Source organism: Danio rerio, chromosome 15 (genome assembly GCF_049306965.1).
Source record: "Danio rerio strain Tuebingen ecotype United States chromosome 15, GRCz12tu, whole genome shotgun sequence".
Classification (NCBI taxonomy): Eukaryota; Metazoa; Chordata; class Actinopteri; order Cypriniformes; family Danionidae; genus Danio; species Danio rerio.
The window spans coordinates 23115107-23130152 of record NC_133190.1 but is presented as its reverse complement, the minus strand read 5'-3'; the positions used below and the strand labels follow the sequence as shown (position 1 = coordinate 23130152).

Sequence of the window (15046 nt, the reverse complement as noted above, 5' to 3'; positions counted from 1 at the left end):
CAATATTTTGAAATTAAGTTTTATACATCATTTGAAAGTATTAGTTTTAAAAATCAAAGCTTTCCGCTGATGTATGGTTTGTTAGGATAGAACAATATTAGACTGAGAAACAACTATTTAAATGACTGGAATTTGAGGGTTCATAAAATCTATATTTAAATATTGAGAAAATCGCCTTTAAAGTTGTTAATTCTCATATAATTACAATAGGAAATTTCCAAAATGTCTTGATAGAACATGATCTTTATTTCATATTCTAATGATTTTTGGCATTATTTTAAACACATACAGTGTATTTTGTGGGCTATTTCCGCAAATAGAACTAAAGACTTAATGTTTTATAGTACAATGTCACTAATGTGAAGTCATTTTGAACTGCTGTCTGTCATCAAAATTATTTGGCTGAATTTTTTTAATAGGTAACACTTTATTTTGATGGTCCATTCGAGTATCAGTAGACTGTCTGCTTAATATTTGTTGATACTGCTCCTTCAACAGACATTTAACTGACTATAAGAAACTTTCAAGTACATGTCAATTTACACTAACCCAAACCCCAACCAAACAGTCTACTTATAATCTAATGAGAATTAGTTGGCATGTAGATGCAATATAACTTAAATTCAACAAATAGACCATCAAAATAAAGTGTGACCTTTTGGTGACCAAAACCAGAGCCATTGTTTCTTCTCCAATTGCAGTACGTTTTATTTTAAATACAGATTTAGTGCCAATATCTGAGGAAGTGACAGTGTTGTCATCTTTGAACAGTTGGGATGGAAACAGTGCTTTGTTCACAAACGTTTTAAGTGATATTCCAATGTTCCAAATTCACAAGTTTCTGATGATAAAACTGACAGTCCTGAGTTTGGACGTACTTTATCTTTCCAGATTTCTCTTCCTGTCAGAAATGCCATTGACACACAAAAATAAAAGCAAACCTGAAGGATACCAAAGACATGCATCTATGAATGAACAGAAGGAAAAGGTGTAAAACGATGCGGGGATGCCATGCCAGGAGACCTGCCAGTCAATCAATCAATCAACCAATCAATCAATCGATCAAAACCACAGTGTCACAAATCAAGCCAGGCACTGGTAGAGCTTGAAGAGGAGTAGAGAAGGACAGACAGTAACCATTCCTACCATGCTAGATTCATCAGATTCAACCATGACAAAAATAAATAAATCAAACAGAAATAAAGAAGAGGAAATTTATACGGCATGTACTTGTATAAAAAAACGTGAAAAGAGTCGAGAGTAAACATAAATGCTCTTCACCTTAATTCTTCAGGTTGGAGCTGGTGGCCTGCTAACACAGTAAACGCCCTACAGTGGACGGAGAGCAATATGCGTTCCTAATGCGTCTCGCGTTAGCTATAGAACTTTGGGAAAAGCTATGATCGAATGGGCGACGCGTTCGCGGCTCGATTGGTGTTTCTACTGCACCAGAACCCCACAGGACCTAACTCATATAATGAAAGGTGACTGCAGTTAGTGAAGAATTACAGTGAACAGCATTACAGAAAACCGGCTCAACACAAGAGAAACAACAGTAAAACAACAACAACAACAACAACAACTGAAGAGGAAAAAGAGGGAAGGAGACACAGCTCGGACAAGTAAGCAGTTGAGCACATTCGCCACAGAGATAACAAATCAAATCAAATAATAAAATAGAATACACAACATGTGCACTTTCATCATGCAAAGCCCTCAAGCGCTAAAATAAATAAATCAAATAATTTTCTCTAAGAACTCGCTCGTGTCAACCAAAGAGTGCAAAAGGAAAACAGAGCAAATTATTGTAAGCATTGCTTGCTGGCCGCCACAGTCAGGCCCAACAGTGCTGATTCTCCACATCAGACCTCGGCTGTCAGTGTGTTTGTGTAAGGCAGAAGACGGAGAAAGGCAGAGCAGTGTTGTGTGGACGTGGCAGAGCAGCGGAGGCTCTGTGAGAAAGGTTAGACAGTCACTCCAGCAACAGAGGAGAGTGACGACAGTGGAGGAGACTGGAGGCAAGAACAGACATGTGCACTGACTGACCTCAAACAAACACTATAATATAATATAATATAATATAATATAATATAATATAATATAATATAATATAATATAATATAATATAATATAATATAATATAATATAATATAATATAATATAATATAATATGTACATATTATAATATGAAAAGTTCTTGCATTTGTTGCATAAATTATGCAAATTGATTTGTGTTAACATTTAGCTATTTTCGATTTAAAATATACAGCAGACCCCATTTTGAAAAGGAATATTTTAAACATTTCTGAGTAAATATAGGTTATATATTTTGGTGCAGTTATATTTAATAAAATAATAGTTTGGTCACCGAACGTCATTGGACATAAAAATACAATACATTTAAATTCAAACTAAATAGTGCACAACTCAATTTTATAATTTTTTTTTTGTTTGTCCTTATTTTCCCTTTTTTTCCAAAAGATATTTATTTAATATTTTCCCCTAACATAGAAATTTGGGTGTACTCGTGTTCTCCCTATAGAACTTTGTATCATCCCAAATGTGGCATAATTAAAAGCAAAACTTAAAGGTGCAGTAGGTGGTTGTCTTCAGAAACATTTTATGTTGTGCTGGTTTAAAGTCTCTTCACATTCTGATAGTATTGATCAAAGTAAATGATCTAAATTTATTCATATGTATCTTTATATTCTGGGTAAGGCATAAAACTAAAAAATGTTCATCCAATTAAATAGTGTCAGCCCGGCTTCTCCCATAATTCTGATAATTAGCTCAAACTGTCTGTCAGCAAATGCAGATTTGAACTAATGCGCAGCCATTTACATGCAGATCCGCCATTTGTGCGTATATGCGCTAAGGGTTCATGTGTGAGAGAGAGAGAGAGAGAGAGAGAGAGAGAGAGCGCTAGTGGTAAAAACATGCTGAATCAAAACTTTTAAAATCTTGAATCAATATTGGAGTTACTTTTGGCAGGCTGGAGGTATTACGACACCATGGCTGAAGTATTTATTAGACAGGTAATGTTATTTGTAAAAACTATTTTAGCTTCACGCAGAGCTGATGTAGATTGTGTTGTCATAAATGGGTTATTTGCACAGAACTGTTGTTCAGCCAAAGAAATCGTCGGCAATAGACTGATATGACTATTTTCAGTTTCAAAATAAGGGTTTTTACAACACCAATACTGCAGATTTTTATTTAGTTTAACAACAAAACATCAGTAAATAGCACTATTCCGGCTAGCCTGCCTTACTGAGGTGAAGTTGGTTTTATATTCACATTACATTGGTTAATTTTTTAACAATGACAACCTGTGACGCACTCACTATATTGTTTACCATGCTACTCTGAATATTCGGTCAGAAATAGCATGCAAGTATAGCTTAATAATGAGTGTAATTTCTGCACGCCGCCAGCCAAGCACTAGTCGCTAAGTGAGGGTTCTGCTGTTATCTTTAAGGAGGCGTGGCTTAGGACAGCAGGAGTGGGATTGTGTTTCAAAAATTTATGCTAGACAGTTTGCATTGTCAGAGATTACCTACTGCACCTTTAACACCTATTTATTTAGAATTGCTTTTGTTAATTAGTAGAGCAAAATGCTGTTATATTGCCATTCTTGTTTACATTGTGTTCTTATCTTCTTATGTGTTTTAACTTGGGTTACCACTTTCAATACAAAAAAATAAGGGACGCATACTGCAGCGGGGACCATCCCCAATCACAGGCCCAATAGCATGCCAGAGAGAAGAACGTACTAATGAACCTTATTTTAAAGGGTGGAATCAATAACAGATTTGGCTAAAATTTTTGTCATTATTTGCAGTAACACCTATCCAAACATGGAAAGAGCACATACATAAACTATAGCAACAAACATTACCTAGTAAAGTTTTCAAATAGTCTATTTCTAATGTAATAATATAGAAAGTTGCAATTTACTAGTTTATTTTCTTTACATGGGCATTATGTTGTTTATTAATGTATTAAATAAAATGTTTCAAGTATTAAGTTAAAGCTTATGTGCCTGCCTTAACAAACAAATCATAATTTTACATTGGAATACGATCCACTTACATTGTATTTACATATTTTTCCAAATTACAATTTGTGACCCAGTGTGTGAAAACCAGGTCAAATCTAATTCTGAACTGAACTGAACTTAAACACTAAAAAACTGAACTACACTGTTCCAGTTACTATGACCATTTATGTGAAGCTGCTTTGACACAATCTACATTGTAAAAGCGCTATACAAATAAATCTGAATTGAATTGAATTAAATAAAATTTAACTGCAGCCATTCATTTCACTGTGATTTTAGTTGTTGACGTGGTTTTACTCAGTTGTTATTCAATGCATATATTTTTATATTTTTTTTACAAACTGTATTTCATGTAGAAAACAATAAATAAAAAATAAATAAAAATAAAATACTCCAGCTAGATATTTACAGACTGGGTCACATTTTTAGCATTATTTATCAATTAACCTAAATATTGTTGATAATGATTACACTGTCATTACCATGTCTGCTTCGGGAGAGACTTGAGGGGCAGACTCAGACGCAGGGGTTACCTGGAAAAGAATCTGCCATTACTCTGCTTAAAAGAACCGCCCGTACTGGACAAAGACCAATCAAACTAACAATGACGTCAAGTATTATCCAAGAAAAAATAGGAAATGAGGGATCTTCATAAAATGCATGTGGTATGATTTGCATGAAAAAGCTACTTTTAAAAAAGGATAAATACGGGACAAAACCCATCCCGTATTGATTCAAAACGGGACGCGCAATTTTTTTCTTAAATATAGGATGATTCTGTATTTTAAGGGACGGGTGGCAACCCTAGTTTTAACGTGTAATTTAGTTTTAATGCTCTAAAGCACTTTGGGCAGGGCTCTGGTAGTAATAAAGTGCTATATTAATAAAGTTGATTGACTGTTTATTTTGCTAGATTATCTCCAGATTTGGCTTCAGCACAGACTAATTTAATGTATGTGCACAAATAAAATATTGTATAACATCCTATCGAAAATATAAATTTTAAAGACAGATTTGTGAGGGGTAAAATTAGTAAATTAATAAATTAGGCTAGTCATATATTGTCATATATTGTATTTATCTTTTGCTTTTAAGAATTTATTACACTTGAGATGAAATATAATAAATTAATTTGAATTAAGTAAAAACTTTTATTTTATGTGAAGTAAATGAAAAAATTCTACCTAGCTATTTGCAGATTACATTTTAATACATACAGTGCTCAGCATATATAAAAACATATCTACACAAAATCTATCACAAATCTATCTTTTAAATTCATATTTTTATTAGGAGCTATACAATATTATATTTGTCCATATACATTAGACTAGACATTACTGAAGCCAACTCTGGAGCTTATCTAAGAAAATAACTTATGAAAGCGATGAAAAAACTAATAGAGCCAAATTATGTTATAGAGAAATATTAAATACAAATATTAAAAGAAGGAAAAATCAAGAGAAAAAAGTGAAACAATTTGTTGAAATTTTGTAGCTTGTAATTTTTTTTGCAATACTTTGCTTTAATTTAATTATATATCTTTCAATGTCAAAATATGTTTGGTGTCTAAAATATGATTTTAATAAATATATCTGTTTAATAAATCTGTTTTGCTTAAATGCACCAAAATACATTGCCTATATTCACAGAGAAATGAAAACAAATATTCCTTTTCAAAATGGGCTGTACTCAATTATGCTGAGCATTGTATATTGTATTTTTTTAAATAAAGTAAGATAGTAATTTATCTAGCACCTTCAAATAAATATTGGAATCAATAAACATCTGCATTTAAATCATTAGCATTTACATTTGATTAGCTGCATACGTAAAAACTTCTCTTTCCACCCCAATACTGGCAGCGTTATCTCTACTATCTTACAAACTTTCCCATAACAAGCACAAGCAATGTTCCTCTGCGGTTTAGTGACTTTCCGTTCAGTCAGCCTCTATTTTAAGCACTTAACATGCCTTTCTGTGTACTTTCCATGTTCACGCACACACTCAAGGTCTTGTGCCACTTGACCTAGCTTTTGTCCGGCCTCAAAGGTGGCCATGTTTACAGGCATACGGAAAGAGTGTGAATCTGCCCTCACTGAGCACTGCTGGACGCTGCTTGTGAACACCAGGAGCCAAAGAGAGTGAAAGAAGGAGAGAGGGGGAATGAAAGTGGGCCACTGGTGATAAAAACCTTTCATGACATTAGGATCTGTGAGGTTCCGTGAGCAGATCATAGAGATCATAGCGTGAAGTCTATCCTCCTCCTCCTCATCGTCGTCCAGAGAGGGCGCACGACTGCCCGTGCTGTGGTGGTAGTTTATAGTGACTGCTTGGGCAATAAAAGAACACAGTTTAGCACCCGCCTCTACAGCAGAGTCACGCTCCACTCTCATTCTCACACACGCGCGCGCACACACATGTACACACACACACACACACACAATCACGCACACTTCAGCTGTCTTGTTTGGCAGTAAAAAATATTCAAACAGCCTAAATATGAGAAAACCTGTGTAAGATATACAGAATTGTTTGAGAATATTGATTTATATTTTAGTTTCATGGTTTCATTTTTAAGTTCAAATTTAAGATCAAAACAAAAAATAATCAAAAAATAATTACATAAATATTTAAAAATGCATTCTAATGTAATATAATATAATATAATATAATATAATATAATATAATATAATATAATATAATATAATATAAAATGATATGATATAATATAATATAATATAATATAATATAATATAATATAATATAATATAATATAATATAATATAATATAATATAATATAATATAATATAATATAATATAATTTATTTCCAACTGAAAAATCATACACAAAACAATTCTTTAAACAAAATACTTTTTAACATGGTCAAAATTTAGAATTATATACTGTATATTTAACCCAAATCTCAACACAATAACTCATTTATGGCAACATAAGAGTGTTATATATTACATACATTGATTTATTGTGCAGGATAAATCTTGCTTTATACACTATTGCAACAGATTTTATGGTCCAATACAACACCAAGAAACTTAATTGCATATACTCTGTCTATAACTTCATTCTATTATTTTTTAAATCTATATTACAGTATGACTCCTTTTTAATTTCCCAAAATAACATAATCTTTGTTTTACTTACTGTATACACAGTTGAAATCAGAATTATTAGCCCCCTGAATTATTAGCCTCCCTGTTTTTTATTTCCCCAATTTCTGTTTAACGGAGAGAATATTTCTTCAACACATTTCTAAACATAATAGTTTTAATAACTCATTTCTAATAACTGATTATTTTATCTTTTCCATGAGGACAGTAAATAATATTTGACACTTCTACATAGCTTAAAGTGACATTTAAATGATTAACTAGGTTAATTAGGTTAACTAGGCAGGAAAAAATATATTGCTTAAAGGGGCTAATAATTTTGACCTTAAAATGTTTTTAAAAGAATTAAAAACTGCTTTTATTCTGGCTGAAATGAAACAAATAAGACTTAATAAGACTAAAATATTATCAGTCATACTGTGAAAATTTGCTTTCTCTGTTAAACATAATTTGGGAAATATTTAAAAAAGAAAAAAAAATGGGGGGCTAATAATTCTGACTTCAACTGTATATTGACAATTTCTTTACGTCAAATTTCTGTTTTAATCAGCTCCACAAGTTTTGGTAAATTACTCCCAGAACAAAAGATACTTCTACCATCGGCAAATAAAATAAGCTTAAACAACTCTGATATCTTACACATATCAATATTATAAAAAACTGCAAATATTGGACCTAACACTAATCCTTGTGTTTTGCCACAATTTACATTTAGGTTTGAAGATTATGGTTGCCAATTTCAACAAGCTGTTGCCTATTTTTTTTAAAAACTACTTTTCCAATTCAAGGCTACTCCTCTAATTCCAATAAATTCTAATTTATTTACCAATTTATTTACCAATATATTATGATTTATTGTATCAAATGCCTTCTTTAAATCTATAAAAAATCTAACTAACTTCTTCTTTTTATCCATCTTATTAGTAATTTTCTCAATAATTTCTGTTAATGCTAGAGATTATCTATTTTTTATAAAGCCATATTGCTGATCAGCTAAAAGGTTATGCGTTTCTATGAAATTGCTTATCCTTTCAACAAAGAGTTTTTTAAAATTTTTTGAAAACTGAGAGAAAGCTGACCTTTAACTTGTAAAGTATTATAATATAATATAATATAATATAATATAATATAATATAATATAATATAATATAATATAATATAATAAAATATAATATAATATAATATAATATAATATAATATAATATAATATAATATAATATAATATAATACAATATAATATAATATAATATAATATAATATAATATAATATAATATAATATAATATAATATAATATAATCATTGTACCCTTTTTAAGGATATTTCTATATTTTAACTTTAGAATAACACAAAATCATTGGCACTGAGTTTTTTTTTTTTTTTGCATTGCATTGCACACAAACACAGATATATATTGTCATCCAAGTCAGTGCAGCTGAAAAACTGCGTCGTATACTTACGTCCTTCCCAACAGCCTCCACAACGGCTGTTATGTTCCACAGAAAAGTGAGAAGCAAACACACAGACAACAATGATATGGGTGGATGATGAAGGTGTCTGATGCAGCCCTGCTCAGCCTTCACACATCCGGCAAAGCAGCTCTGGCTGAACAAACAGTGGCCAGAACGAGGACTCACAGGGTTTAAGAGCAGGAATGGACACTCAAGCCACATTTAAAATGTGATGAATTTTTATTGAACGCAAAAAGGTTCATGCATTTTATGTGTGGCTTTTAAAGGGGACACATCATGAAAATCTTTTTTTTCCATGTTTAGATGGTATAATCTGGTCCCCAGTGCCTCTAACAAGCAAGAAAATGTGAACCCCGGCAACTTATTTTTATTGGGAAGCCTTTCTCTATGCGCATATGGAAAAAATAAGCCACTCAATTTTGGCTTCCTTAGTGACATAAGAAAGGGTAATTACTTCATATGTCACACCGATTGGTTCACCAAAAAAAATGTACAATTTTGTTAATAATATGTTTCTAACCCTTATGTCAATCCAATCCTCTAAGACCTTCATTCATCTTTAAAACACCAATTAAGAGGCTTAAGACAAAATCCAAGAGCTCCCTCATCCTCCATAGACAATAATGGTCACAAGTAGGGATTGGTATCATTTACATTTTATCAATATCGATACTGATTCAGATATCACTTATCAATACCAGCTCTTATTACACAGCTGTCTGGAGTACTTTAATCTGAATGGTTAGTCGCAACATTCCAATGTATGTTTTAGCGAGATACAACTGCTAATAACCTAGACTCATCCGGGTAATTCAAATCATCTTGACCGTATTACAGAATTCATCAGTTAAGCATTTATATGATTTTAAAAATTATTTGAATGACTAACCGTGCATTCACACAGGGCTTTAGCGTCAACGCTTGACTGAGGGCGCGTCTGAAGTTGGGGCTTACGCGATCGCCATAGCAGCATTAGCCAATGAAATTAGTCTGCAACCGGCTACTGTCTGCGCTGGGGTATTTGCATGAAGCCATCTGATTGGCTGACGCTTCCGTTGGCGCTTGAAAAGATTAGAATTTCCCAACTTCTGCAGCGAGCAACGTCACTGAAGCTGTGCCGTGTCGCTGTATGTTGTATATATCTAATGACCAGGGGAAATGTGGGTTCATGCCAAAACCAGTTGAGAACCACTGTTCTAAAGTAAAAGTGTTTACCTTACAGATTATTTATTTATTTCAACAATTTTCAAATAATTTTAAATTGTGTGTTATTCAAAAATATCTATTATTTATAATAAAAACAGTTATATCGGCTGAATATTGGCCAATGTCCACCCCGCTTTACAATATATCTACATTGGCCTTCAAAATTATTTTGGAAAGCAGCAGCTCATTTACATTTAAAAAGAATCTATAGGGGCAAATTTGACAAGCTATAACATTATATGTGAGGTACTTTTGGTTAAAACTTCATAGACGCAGTCTGGGGACAAAAGAAATATGATGAAAGCGATCTTAGAAAGGATACAATATGTCCCCTTTAAATAAAGTCCCCGTGGAAGGACAGACAGACAGACAGGTAAAGACGACAGGCACATTTCAGCTTAAACTCACTTGAGTCGTGACGGTGACCCGGATAAACGATGCGAAACACATAGTCTGCAGCAATCTGGTCCTCCCCGTCCCCATCCTGATCCACCAAACGGGCCGTGCTGTTCCTCTTACGAAGCTTTGGGAAGACTTTACCCTGTTAGACAAACATAGAGAGTCACCTTCATACTCAACTAAATTTCTCATTCCAATTAAACAACATTTGGCAATTTAAAAAAAGCTAGAATGCAGAAAAAAATGAATGAAAAGGAGGAACAGCAGATCACTAGCAAGCAAAATGAATACTTCTTAAATCTTGATACAGCTAAACATTCTGCTACATGTTGATTTTAATAATTGCTGTACAAAGTACTTGCCTTTCCCCTCTGGGACCAGAGAGGGGGTTCCAGCTGACCCCGGGGCAGGAGACCCGTCTCCAGGCAGGAGAGGAAGGCCAGCAGATGTCCTCCAGGAGGAAAGTGCAGAGGAGGCCGCTGGATCCCATCCTGACTGACCAACACCAGAGTACCTCCACAGTCCGCTGAGAGAAATGTAGGGATCACATAAATAAAATTATATTTATAAATAAAATCATACAAATACATAAACAATTAAATAAAATTAGGTTAAATAAAAATATATAACACAACACAATATAATATAATATAATATAATATAATATAATATAATATAATATAATATAATATAATATAATATAATATAATATAAAAAAATGCAATTTTACATGTATTATTATATTATATTATATATAATTATTATATTATAATAATCTGTGATATGTAATTGAGTCAATAATGATACTGATACTAAACTGATGTGTGCTACACTGAAAATAAAATAATATGAATTAAAGATTAAAAGAGAACAAAATTGTGCTATATTTATTGTTAAAATCAGTAAAATAAAAAAATATAATAGTAAAAATAAAATAAAATAAAACAAAATAAAAATATAATAAAAGAGTAATTTATTAACATATTTATAGGTGTAGGAAGGACACTCACGGCGTTGGTGGCAATGAATGCAGACGATCTGTCTTAAAGGCACAGTCAAAGCATAGTCCCAGTAAATACTGAAGTGTGGTAGAGTGTGATTCAAACAAAACAGAAAAACAGACAGAGAGTGAAAATTCTACCCTATAAATCAGGTTTTCATCAAAAGGGGTTGTTTGGCTAATCTCAACCCAGATTACTCACAATAACATGTCTGTTTGTTCCTTGCAAACATCTCAACCTTATCATTACAAACCAGCAATCAGGACACTCATCTCATGCATTTCCTGTACAACCTCTCTAAAGGTAATTGCTCTCCGCAACCTAACAATCTCAGACCAATCAAATCAAGCTCCTACATGTCAAGCACAGTCGAGGAAAAATTATTCTCGATGATCTCAAATGATGACCTCATTTCTCCAGAGTGTGTGTGTGTGAGTGTGAGTGTGTATATACAGTGTATATATTACCTCTTCTCCAGGTCACAGTCTCCCAGAGTGCCATTGATGAGCTGATTGGGCGTCCACTTCAGTGTGAGGGTTTCTGCCGTCTGATGAAGGGACAGGTAACCGCGCAGCACCTCCATGTCCTTCTTCTGAAAAGAGCATCATTTTTTCAATAAAGCACACACAGCTTCCTCAGTTCCTCTTTAATGAAGTCTCACTAGTACACCGAAAAGAATTTGATATTAAAAACCTCAATTGAACCATAAAGCTAGTCTTTGTCATTTATGTACTGTACAAGTTCAAAAAAAACACTCACTGACCAGTGTTTTCTTTCTAAAATAATAAAAGATAAAACAATTTCGCTTTGTTCTCAATAGAGTTATCTCAAAGTTAAATAAAAGACCCCACTTCTATAATACACACAAACAATGACCACGTTTACATTAAGTTTATTTATAAACTTATTTTGAGAGGATCATGTGCTTATGATTGCTTGCAGCTGGTACAGCATTATTCAATTTTATGATTCACCAATCAGACGATTTCTAAGCCACAAAAAATACCCTAAGTTCTCCTTCTATCCCTACTCCTCCTCCTTTCCTGGATGGGTGGCACAGTGGCCCATTGCTTAGCACTGTTGCCTCACAGCAAGAACGTCCCTGGTTCTAGTCCTTAGCAAGCCAGCCGACATTTCTGTGAGGAGTGTGTGGAGCTTCCCCGGTTTCCTCCCACTGACCAAAAACATGGAACTAAAGTTAACTGACTAATCCAAATCGGCACCAGACATGCACCTACAGTAGTAAGTAGTTATCTCTTAAGAGCAATCACTATCTGTTCATTAGCTACAACAGCAGGGGAGTTCTCGAGATCTACCTGAGCTTAAACTCCCCTCTCAGCTTGAAAACAGGAGGGAGCCCCAGGCTTGAGGATTTTATGAGCTCAGGGCTCTCTCCCGGGACAGCATGCCAAACAAGCCTTAGAGTCAATCATCAGCTAAGTGTGAACTCTTGAAATGGACATCAGTAATTAAACTAATTGCCTTAATCTAATTAAGACAATATTATGAGGAAGGTGTTTACGTGAGTTGCTTTAAGAATGTTCTTTTTATGATCCTGTTTTACATGTTATACTACAAAATTCGATTGATGACATTGTGTCACCGCGCTATCCCCATTTCCTTCAGAGTTTCATGTAATTTCGGGTGTTTCATTTTAAATTTGTCGACTTTAACTGCAGTTTGGAACTTTCACTTTCATTCAGGAACATTTTATGCATGCCCCCTGTGACAAACGAGATATTAATTGCACACAGGAACTGCTGGAAGAGCCGCTAATTTAATCTTTCGGGTTTAAAATCATCTTTGGTGTGGGATCAAAATTGGTGACGTATCACGAATCTGCTAGTGGAGTGATGAAGTGTCAGTTTCTCTAATTATTCAAAGTGGAGTTTTATTATCCTATGAGAAGACCAACCCAGGCTCATTCTGAAAACGTAGTCCCTAGGGATGTTTCTGGAGAATGCAAATTATGTAGCCAGAGGTACGTATGGCTGCATTTCATTTTTTAAGAGAACGCTACGCGGCCATATGAGACGGTACCTTTTCACGCTAAGCGGCTGAACGCTTTCCCACCACAACCAGTTTGTCCAGTTAGCTAGTCGTGTACGTTGGCCGACTTGAGATGCAGAGAGGAGCTGACCATGAGGACGACCGGGTTCGAGTACGGGGAAGAGCGGTTCCAGAAATCAGGTAAGACAAAAACAGAATCCAAAAAATAAAGTGAACAAGTTCATAACAGGGTGAGAATATGTTAAAATCCGAAAACGTGGTAAAAATCAGATTTGTAAACTATTGGTTGGCTTTAAGAAAGTAAGCGGGTGGTTTACATGGTAGACTTTTAATCAGAGTATTGTCTTAATCATATTAAAAATATTAAAGATTATTGGTGTCCATGTACTGTACACATACTGTCTATCATTTTAAAAAGATTGACTTGTTCAATGAGAACACCACAAATGAATAAAAAATGTTTATTTTTTATTTTGTAATATTTACTTAATATATATATATATATATATATATATATATATATATATATATATATATCTTATATATCTTATATATATATCTTATATATATATCTTGCATGTATTTAGATAAATATTTATAGTCTCTCTCTTTTTTGAGGTAAATGTGACCCATTTTTCAGTGTACTGTTTTAAGAACATCATTCATTCATTCATTCATTCATTTTCTTTTCGGCTTAGTCCCTTTATTAATTTGGGGTTGCCACAGCGAAATGAACCGCCAACTTATCCAGCAAGTTTTTTACGCAGCGGATGTCCTTCCAGCCGCATCCCAACGCCTGGGAAACATCCGTCCACACACACCCTAAGGACAATTTAGCCTACCCAATTCACCTATACTGCATGACTTTAGACTGTGGGGGAAACCAGAGCACCCGGAGGAAACCCATGCGAACGCAGGGAGAACATGCAAACTCCACACAGAAACGCCAAGTGAAACAGCTGAGGCTTGAACCAACGACCCAGCAACCTTCTTGCTGTGAGGCGACAGCACTACCTACTGCACCACTGCATCGCCCAAGAACATCTTTCCATGGTTGAAACACTGATTTAGTGATTAAACAAGAAACATGATACACTAATCCCCTCACAAAAGAGCTTGTCAGTGCTGGTGTCTATCATGTTTTTCCCATCTTCTTGTCCTATAACAGTAAAACTGTATATTCATGTTTCTTGTTTAAAGACAATCTTGTCACGTCTCCCTTCACTCATAAGAGTTTTTTGCTGCTTATTCAAACTACTTATATGAAATGAGCTGAATCAGCACCATTCTTTAGTTTTTGGGGGGACAACTTAATTTGTTTTATGTTCAAAGTTAACTTAATCTATTTGTGTTGGGAGAACATAAAGGAATTGAGCGGAAGTCAGCATTTTTAACAGTATTTTTTGTTTGTTTTCAGCTGTGAAATTATAGAAAAATCAGCAGTCGTACATACTTAGTTCATAAATTAACACAAAAAAGAGAACAAATGAGAAAAAAGGTGTCAAATTGCAGAACGAAAGAAAAGTAACAGAGTGACATAAATAAAGCTTCTCTGATGATTTACAGTGACAATTAGAGCTGCAAGAACACATCAGGATTCCCACAGAAATCCAATTAGACCTGAATCACCATGATGCTTTTGGCAAAGGTCTTTTACACTATTGATTTCTACCGGTCCCTGCCAGACCCAGCACTCTCTGTGCCCAGTTCCATCAGTCACCATTGCGAATCTCACAGACATTCATGCACACATTTAGTCCATGCCTG

General features: G+C 34.0%; 1 protein-coding gene across 3 annotated transcripts in view; it reads right to left on the bottom strand.

Annotated features, from left to right (window-relative positions):
- The window catches only part of sgsm2 (small G protein signaling modulator 2), a 110214-nt gene that overhangs the window by 23000 nt on the left and 72168 nt on the right, over positions 1 to 15046 (bottom strand). The window contains exons 8-12 of one of the 3 annotated variants that reach the window (XM_068213709.2): positions 11737 to 11861; positions 11279 to 11346; positions 10631 to 10794; positions 10278 to 10410; positions 6255 to 6392 (exon numbers count right to left, since the gene is read on the bottom strand). In XM_068213709.2, coding sequence (XP_068069810.1) covers positions 6255 to 6392; positions 10278 to 10410; positions 10631 to 10794; positions 11279 to 11346; positions 11737 to 11861 — 628 coding nt within the window. The remainder of the gene's footprint in view (positions 1 to 6254; positions 6393 to 10277; positions 10411 to 10630; positions 10795 to 11278; positions 11347 to 11736; positions 11862 to 15046) is intronic. The other 2 variants (XM_021466398.3, XM_021466399.3) reach the window with 2 other exon arrangements.